The following is a 12,792-nucleotide window of genomic DNA, read 5'->3' as shown; positions in this document are numbered from 1 at the left end:
ATCGTGTTGAAGAAAATACTGGAACTTATCTATTCTGGTGGCATGTCTGCCCTGTACACAACACAAAACAGCACGAACGTTAGAGCTGAATCACAGCTTTGCTTGAATTCAGACATGGGTGGCAACATCCCTGAACCGAGCAACAGCTACATTTGCTCGCTGTAGCTCTCTTTGATCCATAACACATCTGAATTTCCAACGGCGACGCATGATCGAATCCCAGTTGGGGAGAAAATTCGAGCAATATGCCTCCCAATTGATCGGCAGAAGCTGACCCCTACAACTGCTCAAAGTCTGGAATCATCAACCATCAGTGTCTCTCAGCCATATAAACATCTAAAGGTTCAATAAAGATTACCATCACAAAGTAGCAATTAGCTCATCAAGCAACTAATGGCTTGCCAAGGCTTAGCTTTTACAGGCATTTGCTTTTACCGAAAAAACTAGCAGGAAGAAAACAAAAAATGTAGATAACTGTCCATCACCTAGAGAAGCATCCTGAAGCCTTAACAGTTAACACTACTGAAGAGATTATTGAGATTCAGGTTCAGGGTGAATCTGTCTTTCCTTTATCAACTAGGGAAGTCCAAATGGTCAGGTAGTGCATTTCGAATTCTGGATAAACAGTGAGCATGTATGTACAGAAGGAGGAGTTACATGTCAAGTCTTCGATGAAATTAGTCTTTAAGAATTAAGACTGCTAAGTTGCACCACATCTGATATATTCTTAATAATAATACAAAGCCCTGGCGAAAGAACTTCATTTCTAGACAAACTACCTGGTACTGGTTGGAGAAAGAGAAATGGCCTTGCCAGTTTTGCCTGTGAGAACAATGATAAAATTTCTCAAGTCCCACAGGCAGCCACATCGCCGTCGCCATCCACATCTACACGCCGGTCCTCGATTGCCACAGAGAAGCACCCGCCGAACCCACCTCTGCTGCTCGTCTCAATGTTGTGCGCGAACCTTGATTTGTTGTTGTATGGTGAACAACACATGGAGGGAGCCATTGGAGTGTAGAGAGCCGCCGGCTTAGAGGGAGCCCCATCAGATAGGCCCACGACAACAGTTGGTGCTTAGGGTTTCATGGAGGATAAAGGTTATATAAGGGAGACGTGTGACGTTCGATGCAATTCTCTAGAGTCAACAGGAGTGACACCCGTCTGATGAAAATCGAGAACAAAAAACGGTATCTCCAGGCCCCAATAGTTGAACAACGCCAGCAGTTGCACCACCATGGCCATCTGTTTTTAGAGGGTTTTGCCGTTGAACTCGAACAACTGCTAGCTGACGTTTCATCCCTAGGCCCCACTACTTTGGACAGGTTTTTGACCACCTGTCTGCCTCTGAAATTCCTCCTGAATGAGTTTTTTTAATCATGTCCACCATCCTGTCCATCGTCCTGAACACATCTTGATCCTTTACCCAAATGAGTGTAAGAAGATGCACCCCGGAGTATGATTTTTTATCATCCCTCGTTGGCAATTTGAGAATCTCATTTCGGACTAGGTACCAGATCAGCTGAGCCCAGCCAACCTTATGAGCTAACCCCACCTTTACTTTCTCCATCATGGCCGACACATTTTTGGCAACATGTCTCTGCCACGGAACTCGGGGAGGATCCACATTTCCCTGAATTGCAAGACGACGCAGGTAACCGCGGCCAGGTTCAAGTTGGGAGGGAGCTCTTTGTGCCCCGTCATGGGTTGGAGTTGGAGGCCTGTTGTGTTGAGGAAGGACTTGTGGTTGACATTGACGCGGGTCCCACAGATGTAGGCACAGGAGCAGTAGCCACATTGCCTCTGCAATTGGTAGGAGGCGACAAGGTGGAAGATGAGGTCGTGTCGGGGGATACCATCTAGGAGTTGGAGCCACATGAAGTCGAGGAGCCTGAGATGGCGGAGGGTGGGCTCCGTATCGTGGTTGTTAGGCCAGCCTCGAAGAGAGGATGGAGGCTGGTAGATGTGGAACCCGGTGGTGGGAATCTCATTGGACCTGCCGCCGGCACTGACCATGGCGGTGTTGCAGATCTGTTATGAAATTGTGTTGTGATACTACCGTTCTCCCTTCATAAAATGCATGTCATGTGCACGATGTCTTTGGTGGGCGTCTTGGGAATGATACCATGCATACTCTAGAGGAGGTGCTAGATCTGTATAGTGCCTCTCTCGGGATGCTACATGTTTTCTAAGAGAAAGATGCAACATCAGATGATATCATACAGAAGAAAAGTAGTTACATCTGGCATAACAAAAGATTGTTTTTATCTCAAAATACAACACATACTTAAAAACTAAAGGTGATGTAAAATAGAAGCACTGAAACAATCGTGCTTCTAACTAGACAATGATAATTCAAATAGTTTCATGGTACAGTTGGCAAAATTAAAGGAATGGTCAATCAACAACTGTCCAACACACATGCAAAAACATCTTATGCCGTGCTGACCGGCATCACTATCCATCCATGATAGCATCCTCTCCAATGGAATCCTACAGTGAGAAAAAATGATTTAAATACACTTGTCTAGCTCGACAATTCACATGCAAAGACATGATACATGTTAATAAGAAATGTTCTTACGTCATTTAGAAGGTTGGCAATATCATCCGATGACAAGTCATTAATGTCATTAAGTAAATCATTAGGCTCTTGCTGATTAACCATACTTTCTTGCACATGAAGAATGCCAACTACATCCCCGCCATCAGGCATTGGAGTTAATTCGACGAAACCATCTGTCTGAAGGTTGGAAAGTGTGGAAATAGTTCTTCCACAATTAACCATATTAATCTCGGATTTTGAAGTGCTACCAACACCAAGTGCAGAATTTCCATTCAACATCGTCCCTACCGAGCTTGTATTGTTTGCTATGTTGAATGGCGATATTTTCTCATTGAAACCTGACCGTAATGTAGTGATGCTACCAACCATCTGAGATGGCGCCACTGGAGTAGTGTTGTGTGCATTCAATATCCCTATAGAGCTTGGGTTAGTAGGTATGTTGAATGGAACTATTTGTTCATTGAAACCTCCCACTGATATGGTGTTGCCAATGAATGCTGGCAATTGATTTTGCATCAACATTCCGCTAGATGGTGTTTCATAGCTTGTCAATTGGTTGATCGTTGGTATATTCACACGTGGCGGGACATGAGATGTTCCACCCCTATGAAGAATACCGGTCAAGTTTACCTGCATTGAAGACCATCGGGGGTTATTATAGTTCCCAGCAAATCCTAGAAAATTGGAACAACTATGCCAAGCATCTGTGTAGAAGGTGCATTCATGTGGGTATGATAACGGTTAATAGACTTAAGAGGTTGCACCTGGTACTCATTTGTGGGTGCCGAGCTCCCGCCACCACCTGATGTGTTTGTTAAGTGACTTCGAAGATTTGATGGGGTTTTTCCTTTACTTGTCTCCATCAACTTGCCACGCATGGAGTCAACATAGGAAGTACCAGAGCTATACGAGGAAAATTCATCTAACATTATGTCATCGAGTATGCCATTGTATAGGCTAATGGGAGGGTCTTCGGGATCGGCAAATCTTCTCGCATCCGGTGTGTTTGGAACCAAATACCTCGACATTCTTCCACCATGGATTAACGACCCCATGCACAAGTTGCTCTGGTTGTCCGTCGGCTGGCCTAATTGACTAGTTGCACCGAAATAATTTGGACTCCAGGAGGGGTTGTCACATGAGGACACATGCCATCTTCCATGCTCATGGTTATGCATAAAATTCCTCTGATTCCCCATGGATGAGTTTTGTCTTTCCCTTGCATCACCGAGTGGATTTGATTTGACTCTATTCAAGTACAATCTATACTTCTGAAATAAAAATATAGACAAAATAACCATGTACGAGATGCATGCTCATGGGAAAAAAGTAATGGATGACATGTGGGAACAAGAAAAACTTAAAGTGTTGCACGGGTTCTAATAGAATGTGTGGGTCATGCATTTTACAAGATATGCCATACATCTCCAGGGAAAAAAGGAATTATAATAACACACATCTTCGTGATCCGTGCATTACTAAAGCTTTGATTGTTATGTTCCCACAAAATAAAAGCTTGCACTTATATATGTGAAAAAATGTTAGACTATGAATAATAGAAACGCAAACATCGAAAATAAGCATAAGGAATAAAAATAAACCTGTAGATGACTCGCAATATTATGTCTAGTGAGGTAATCCACATTCATCAGCTCCAATATCTTGTTTGGAGCAGCCTCTACAAAAATGTCATAAAAATATTTGTTAACGAATAATATCAAATAACCACAAAGTGTTGTGTCAATGAATGAGGTGCAACATATGTTTTCTTACTTTCAAGGCCGATCTGGTAGATAGCTTCTAGAAACTTGTTATGAAGCTCAGTTGTCCATGCCACCCTCATCTTCTTCTGGGTAGTGGATGCATGAGTGCTCTCTTTGTTCTCATTAGAATCATCTTCATCATTGCTCTTACTCTTTGAGTCCTTACTCTTGGCAAGAGTCCCAGTATGTACTCTCTGGTCGTCATCATTATCCCTACTCATGTGGCTTATTGATTGGGATCTTCTCCTACTCTCAACATGCTGCCATATGTTTTTGAGCTCGTTGGTTTGCACTGGCTTCATCAAATAGTCACACGCCCCATGGTTTATCCCCTTCATCACAGCCTTCTTGTCGCAATCCACTGATAGCACTGCATGCCATACGACCAACAACTTAGCTTTGGAATTGAAACGTTCAACAAAATCTATTAACTGAGCATAAATTTTTGTCCGAGTGCTTATAGACAGAAAAATGGCTTCGCTATTTTCCAAATGTGCCATGCAAGTGGGGAAGCAAAAATGTTACACATGATTTTCAAACGATATCATGACTACGATAAATCCGGTGTTTCAATGCAAACTAAATGGGAAAACATTCACACACTCAATACAATTGTAAAAGAATAACTGTAACACAATGCCTAAACCATCATCAGAAACATGTTCCAACTAGGTAAATCAGATCACCACATCAAATTATTGGTGAACCACAAGATCTATTACATATTGTTGACCATGTTTCTCTAGCATACTAGTGAACAATTGTCGGCCCAAGCAATGTTTTCAGCATGTTAAGCGGTCACACACATATTAGTTTTTATATGGTAAGCGATATAACCTATGGGGATTTTATTACAATTTAGAAAAATAAATATTTGTGGTTGCACTTCCTTTCAAAAATAATGTGACAGCATAATAGTTTTCTAGTTTAGACTCAACAAATCTGCACGATTTTGATATGATACATGGGTGACCTACTCAATGTATCTTCTTAGAAGTGGCACTCCTACTTTATATGCTATTCTCAAGAGTAGATAGTTTTAACTACTAACAATCTCAAGGATATTAAAGATGAATAATCCTTGAATAATGTCAATACAACTTCTCTGGTTTCGGAATTGTATTACTCATGCCACCATAGAAAACAAGTATGGTGCAGTTGTATACTTTTTGTAATTGGAAAGACTAGAAATTTAAGATAGTTTAGAAAACAATTAAACATAATTTTGCCATATCATGGAAAAAGGATATATTATAGATTTAGTTCTTATGACTAGGATTTCACAATTTACATAATACAAAATTAAATAATGTCCATAAATGCACCCATCGAACACGTACATAGTGGGGTCTACATTGCATTGGAGTGATACGTACTCTTACTAAGCTAGATTACCCATATATATTGTATGCATGATACTGAACTCTACACTTCGGCATTACTTATTAAATTAGTAAAAACAGATGTATATAATCCATACTACATGTTTGAATGTAATTGGGACATAAGTTGATTGAAAATAGAACCAGTTCCTACAGAAAGAAAAACATCTTGTTGCTTAACTAAATGGAATACATGACCATCTCTCAAGCATACTAAACACATTTAGCACAAATATTGAAGTCATTAATTAATAGGATATCATAACTCACGTGCGACCATATCCACCTCCATTCCCCTCCGCCACTACCCATTCGATCTGATGGATGTATAGTCAGATAGGATCCCATTGGTTCGGTTGAGGAACCGACACCACTATGTATGGATCCTGCGCTCCCCCTCCTAATTTATGTGTCGATCCACCTCCGCTCTGCTACCCCAGTGGCCATCCGATCGAAAGGATGAACGGTTAGATGGGATCCCACTGGTTCAGTCTGGGGACCTCACTCTTTAGACTTTCTCAAAGTTAAAAATAGTGTGTGCATGCTGTGCATATGTGATTTCACACAATCCTCCTAAAAATGTAGGATCTCACATGCTGCCCAATTAAAGGAATACATACCGTTTCGGTGTATGTTCAAGATTCTGGAGTAAAAGTACTCCTTAAAAACAATTGTACACGCAAAAATAAAATTAGGACTTCGGGTTGAGTAGTAAGTGTATACTGATGACGGGCAGATCCATCTCGAGGCCAATGAGCTCGAGGAGCTTGAAGCCGTCCATGTCCAGCATGCGCACGTCGGTGATGACCATGTCGAATTCCTCCTTCCCCGATCTGAGCATCTTCAGCGCCGTCTTGGCATCCATCACTGTCGTTGCTGCATAGCAGCGAGTATTATTCACAGAGAGACGAAAAGATCACAAGGCTCCGATCCTGATCTAATGGACCATGGCGATGTGGAGGGATCAAGAAAAGAGACTCACGGCTGTATTTGCAGCGGCGCAAGAGGGCCTCTAGTACCTTGAGGCAGACGCGGTCGTCGTCCACCGCGAGCACACGCAACCTCTCCGGGAACTTGTCCTCCGCCGCATCCTCCATCATCTGCCTCTGTTGCCCACCCATCCCGGCCATGTTTTCCGAGCTTCTTCCCACCTGACAAAGCAAACACCATCAAGAAAACACTGATTAAGAAACAATGGGAAGGCAGCAATCTAAGAACACAACGCAAAAATCTCTATTAATTAGATAGTAGATCCCTCCTTTCCCACCTCCTAGAGTGGCTTCCTCGCTGCAAGCGGACGGAACAGGAGAATGCGAATTTCAGAGGAGAGCAGGACTGCAGTGGTGAGAAGGGATGGAGGGTGCAGGGAGCTATTTGTAGGAGGGGAGGAGGGGTCGATGGAAGGAATTGAAGTCTTGCGCTCGAGAGGTCAAAGACTTTCTTACTCCATAATTTCTGTAGCTACTGCATTTGTTTTGGCGATGTCAATGTTCGTGTCTGCATGTGCCCTCGGCCCATGGTTCCTCTTCCATGAGAGGAGAGCAAAACCAGGGGTTGTGTTGCTGTTTTCTCACCAAATTTTCGAGCACAAAGATATCATCTGAATCTGAATTAGTACAAAGGAGAGTAGTCTCTTGCTCTGTTCGGTTGCATGGCCAGTCAATTAACTAAAAAAAACGGAATTCCATCGCCGGGACTTGAACCCAAGTCTCTCGGGTGAGAGCCGAGTATCCTAACCACCTAGACTATGACGGATTTGCGGTGGTTTTCATACTAAAACATATATGTTCATGTGACATGTCTGTTCGTGTACACCACACAAAACAGCAGGAACGATATCTGAATCGCAGCTTTGCTTTTTTCAGAGATAGCTATAAAACATCAACAAACCGGGAACAAATTACTACTCTATTTGATTTGATCCATTACGTAATTTGAATTCCGCCAAGCACGCGAACACGAACCCAGGCCAACATATGATGAGTTGGTTGTGGGCAAAATTCCAGCAATCTGCCTGGCTCCCTGAGCTGAGCAACCATACAGCGTATGCAGTTACGCAACTCATCAAATAGTCAAGTACCATCAACAAAATTGCTGATGCCTGGGATGGGGTGAACCTGAAATTAACTTTCAGAAGATGTGTAGATGATAGGCTCCTCCAACAGTGGTTTGACCTGACCAGTATTGTTAGATCTATTTCTCTCTCCGGGGAGGAGGATGCCCTTAGATGGAAGCTATCTTCCTCTGGGGTTTATACTGTCAGCTCTCTTTATGCGGTTGTTAATTTTCGAGGCGTAGTCCATGTGTATGTGCCTGCTGTTTGGTAGGCTTCTTTCTCACAACAAACTTCGCACTAGAGATAATCTTGCCAAACGTCAGTGTAGAAGTTCATGCTCTAGCCAATGCAACAAAAAGTCCGATATGATGAAAGAGACTAGGCAATACATTTATAAGTCAGCACTCCCCCTCCCCCTCACGTGTGGCTCCCTCGGGCCTAAACGTGGACCGAAAGTGGGCTGCAATTTAATTGCGCCAGCCGGGTCTTGAACTCAAGACCTTTTGACTCTGATACCATGTAGAAGTGCATGCTCTAACCAATGCAACCCAAAAGATTGATATGATGAAAAAGAGTATGCAATACATTTATAAGTCAACAGTTAGCATGTGGATGATCTTACCTGCTTGTTTTGCGTGGAGCCAGAAACCTGTAACCACCTCTATCTCGAGTGCTCCCAAGTTGGTTATGTGAAGGTGGAGCCGGGGCGAGGCCCTGTTTTTCTCGAAAAAAAACCTTGCATGGCTTAGCTTTTCGGTGAGCACTGCAGAAAGATATCTCAAACTGTCGCTAACACAACATCCTACAGCCTTAAAACTACTGAAGAAATGAATGTGATTTGTTTTGTGGACATCGAGAAAGATATCCAAACAAATGACCAGAAAGCTAATTATGTGACAAGCGCTTTGTTGCTAACTAAAATCTAGCCGCGCCGCCCTCCCGTCCCCCCTTCTTCCCTCGCCGTCAACGGAGTAGGCCGTCGGGCTAAGCCCGAGCGGCGGCGGCGGGGGCGATTTCCTCTCGTCGGGCCGCGGGAGCTCTGGGTGGGGAGGCTCGATCCTCTTCTGCGTTGCATGATGGATCTGGTCGGGGGCTTCGGCTGCGTTGCCGGCGGGCCCCTGGGCCTTCTTCTCCAGCGGGACGGCTCCCAGGCAGCGGCTCTCACAGGCGACAGCCGCGGAAGCTCCGTCGACGGGCGCCTGGTCTTCAGCCCGGCTGCTCCTTTGCGACACGTCGGGGCGGGTCCCCCCTGCCTGCCTTGTGGGGCGCGGTCCACGGTCGGGCCGGTGGCGGGGTGGCCTCTGGTGGCTCCGATTGCGCAGTGGCGGTGGCTCCGGTGGCACAGCTTTTATAGTACGAACTCTCACACAACGCACAAATTATGTGACAACTTTTATATCCAAACAAATGAACAAACAACTAATTAGGACGTCAGTCCAGACCTATACCCCCGGAGAAATTAATCAAGCATCTTTCGGTTTATCTCAAAACAAGTCAACTTGAATGTTGAAGTGCACATTATGCAAACTTGATGATTTTTTGTGAGTGGTAACTCGATGGATTTTATTTCTTACTTTTCTTCATAACTATGTTGATTAAATAATGTAAGGATTGAAAGCTTTAAATTGTAAATTACTAACGGGAGAAACAAATTGACATGTTTCACTATGGAGCCAGACAACGAGAGATCTTTTTTATATGAGTTGCTATGGAGAGATGACAAAGATAATAATCAGCGAAGTTCCTGATGACGTCGCATTGGATGTCATATCCATGCATGATGCTGGCCTCCATGTCAATTGTGTCGGCACGGATGGGTACAAAGGCCCAGGCTACATCGTCAGGTGGCCACAACCGTTGATGATGCTAACTTCCATCTCGATGATGCCAACGCAGATGAACGTGAAGCTCCAACCGGAGTTGAAATAGGAGTTCCCTCCTACATCACGGCTGCCACGAACATTTGGTAATGACAAAGGCACCATTCCGAAACCCACCAACTCTGACGTAAAATCAAAATAAGCCTAATTTAAACCATCCGTCTAGAGAACTACACTTCATATAAATGAATACTCCCTTCATCCGGAAATACTTGTCGGAGGAATGGATATATCTAGACGTATTTTAGTTCTAGATACATCCATTTTTATGCATTTCTCCGACAAATATTTTCGGACGGAGGAAGTAGATGATAATCTGCTATTTGTATATATCCAATGGTGCTTTCTCTTACCCCCAACACACTGTTTCTGGTTGCTAGTGCGATGGCTGCTAAAGCAAAACTTGTCCTTAGTGAATTTATAGACCTAGCCTTTGCTAACCAGCGACGTGATACACATCTAGAAGAAGAGAACAAAAATGTTGCATTAAACTAAGCAAAAACGGGTCAAAACTGAAGAGGATGAGGACCTGGTAGTTGAACTTTGGAATTGTTTGCGCCGAGGTTAATAATCCCCATAAACTTCACTGTTATTAATTTGATCCACCCACTGCACCATCAAAGATGGGTGGAACAGCTGTGTAGTCGCTTGTACCATACATTGTTTCGTAATCAGTAGCAAAAATATGCCTTTGGTTATAGCAGCACATACTGATATCATTTCCAGGTGATGGGCAATTGACCAACCCTCTCGAAGTTATTCTGGAATAGATCTGCCCCAAACAGATCCGAATGCAACTTTACTGGCTGAGAAATCAAGGCTATAAGAGGACAACTTCTTGTACACCCGTGAAAACCACTTGGAGTGTGAAATAGTAGATTTTCACCAGTTCACCAGCCACAATGTTGTCTCCTTTGGCGATAGCTAAATGAAAGATAGCAAACAGATACCAATTGTGCATACACTGCCAGGGCCGGTCCTGGGGAGGGGCGAACGGGGCGGCCGCCCCGGGCCCCCAAAAGCCAGGGGCCCCCTCCCAGGTATACGTACCTAGGTATACGTACAAGCTTCGACAGGAAAAATTCTATCAGCGCCTCGCTCAGCTTCGCGTGCTAGCCTAGGAAAGTAAATACGTTGGGCCTGGCCCATGTTTGCACGTACTCACGTGGAGTCGTGGAGAACTGCAGATCGGAGAGGAAAAGGAATCGTTGCCTCGTTGGATTGATTTCCTGTAATTTAGGAATTAGCTTCGGTCTTTCCTCAAAAAAAAAAAGAGATTAGGATCGGTCGTTCCCTGCCTTTTTCCTGTTCCGCTGTTCCTGTTCGTCTAATCTCTTCGACTCTCCTCACGAACGAACGACGTGACGACTGCAGCAGGCCAGCAGCAGGATCTCTCATCTCTTCGACCGAACAAGTATGTCTCGGCGCGCTCTCTTCCCTCGCATGATCTTGGTCCAATTTCTTTTCTTTCTAATCCTGATTCCCAATTTCTCAATCAATCGAACAGATTAACAGGGAATTGTTTTTAGGGCGCTCAAATCATTGCACCCATGTTGCCAGATTAGATTGCAGAAAGAAGGTAGTATACCATGCCCTAGCAGATTCTCATTATATTAGATGATCTTTTGTACTTAATCTAATATTTTAATTAGCTTTGTGCTAATTTTGAAAGTGAATTGTTCCTTTCAATTTCAGCAGGGTCATGTCGAGTACAGGTAGAAAGTATTCATCTGGAAGTCATAAAAGAAAGAAAGAAGAAGGAGGCAGGTGAGGAGAAAGAAGCATTGAGCGGATCTCTTTTTAAATATTATAAGAGCGATACGAGCACGCCAACTAATCCAGACGAGTTGGCGATAGTTCTTGTGGGTGACCAGACTGATGGCAATCCAGAAGATGATGGTCATACTCCTACAGAAGGCAATGTTGACGTCAACATGGATGATAGCAATGTGAGTGACCATGAGTCCATATTTAATTCATCTGCGGCAGGATCTACTAGTGTTGATGAGGAACCAATTAGTGTGGATATTTATGGTCCAAGCAATTAGGGTAATCTTGATAACAAAGCGAGGGACATATTAGTGGAAAGGGGGTCTAAAAGGGAAGAAGAAAACACTAAATACCGGATTTTCTTTACTATGCCTGTTACTATGGCATCAGCTGAAAGAAGTTTTTCGAAGTTGAAGTTGTTGAAGAACTACTTGAGATCTACAATGTCACAAGAGAGGTTAAATGGCTTGGCAACTTTATGCATCCAGAAAAATTTGCTTGATGAAATTGATATTGATATTGTCGTTAGTGATTTTATATCTCAGAATGTTAGGAGAAAATTTTGAAGGTAATATGTAATAAATTATGTGATATGCACAATCATTTTGGATGCACTTAATTATTTTCTTTAATACAAATTATACATACATATGATGATTATTAATTAGGCATTTATACTAAGGGCCCCGAAGGGCCCCGGATCATAGTTTCGCCCCGGGCCCCCAAAATCTCAGGACCGGCCCTGTACACTGCCTCCGATGGTTGAAGCTATCTCAAGCCCCCTCCAGACCGGATTATATGAACCTCATGTAGGAGTAACCAGGACGTGTGGTGTTAGTGTCCTGGTCGGACACAGATAAGCACGTATAGTAGTAGTAGGAGTAGAAATCCAAACCGAGTAGGTTAGATAGCTAATCCTAGCTGCTATATATACTCACGTACCACCCCTGTAAAACACCAAGTCAGATCATAAGAAAGAGAAAATAAAGCCAGGAGCGACACGCCCCTGTAGCTATCACAAAAATCTCCCGATCGGTTTTTCTGTCTACGTTCGCAAGTTCCGCCGAGAGACAATCAATTGATCTAGCTAGCTAGCTCAGGTCCAAGCTCACGACCACCGGCCAGTTCACGTATACGTCTACGTGTACGTGTGTGTGCAGCTTGAGAATCAATCAAGCCACGTCTAGCTAGCTTTGCACTTCGTGTGCATAGTTCCTGGGTGGTTTTGATCTAGAGTTCAAAAGCCAACACCTCAGCCCAGGCGAGTCATCATTCTGAGAATCCATCATTTATGTAGAGAATGTTGTGAATTCATAGAGGAACACCTCGAAGCAGTTGGTATCTGACAAAGATTGATGTGTCCCAGCTGACACTC

At 43.6% G+C, this 12,792-nt stretch overlaps 1 protein-coding gene and 1 non-coding gene across 2 annotated transcripts; both read right to left on the bottom strand.

Annotated features, from left to right (window-relative positions):
* Nucleotides 1-2,457: 2,457 nt before the first annotated feature.
* Nucleotides 2,458-6,841, bottom strand: LOC123158466 (two-component response regulator ORR24-like). Its single transcript, XM_044576447.1, has 8 exons — nucleotides 6,694-6,841; nucleotides 6,435-6,587; nucleotides 4,340-4,699; nucleotides 4,168-4,244; nucleotides 3,356-3,837; nucleotides 3,034-3,161; nucleotides 2,585-2,904; nucleotides 2,458-2,493 (listed from the first exon to the last, which is right to left on the bottom strand). The coding sequence occupies exons 1-8, from the start codon at nucleotides 6,839-6,841 to the stop codon at nucleotides 2,458-2,460; spliced, it is 1,704 nt and encodes a 567-aa protein (XP_044432382.1).
* A 552-nt stretch (nucleotides 6,842-7,393) lies between these two features.
* On the bottom strand, nucleotides 7,394-7,466 carry TRNAE-CUC (transfer RNA glutamic acid (anticodon CUC)). The gene has a single exon. It is a non-coding gene; the product is annotated as a tRNA-Glu (tRNA).
* Nucleotides 7,467-12,792: the final 5,326 nt, after the last annotated feature.

The sequence above is a fragment of the Triticum aestivum genome, chromosome 7B (genome assembly GCF_018294505.1).
Source record: "Triticum aestivum cultivar Chinese Spring chromosome 7B, IWGSC CS RefSeq v2.1, whole genome shotgun sequence".
Classification (NCBI taxonomy): domain Eukaryota; kingdom Viridiplantae; phylum Streptophyta; class Magnoliopsida; order Poales; family Poaceae; genus Triticum; species Triticum aestivum.
This window is presented reverse-complemented; position numbering and strand designations above follow the sequence as displayed.

Bases quoted from the DNA above. Each gene is read 5' to 3' on its own strand.
- LOC123158466 (XM_044576447.1), bottom strand. From the start codon at position 6,841: ATGGCCGGGATGGGTGGGCAACAGAGGCAGATGATGGAGGATGCGGCG. The intron at 4,245-4,339 runs GTAAGAAAACAT...ACATTTTTGTAG, and splicing joins CTACCAGATCGGCCTTGAAA to AGGCTGCTCCAAACAAGATA. The intron at 2,905-3,033 runs GTTTCAATGAAC...CATTACGGTCAG, and splicing joins CAACACCATATCAGTGGGAG to GTTTCAATGAGAAAATATCG.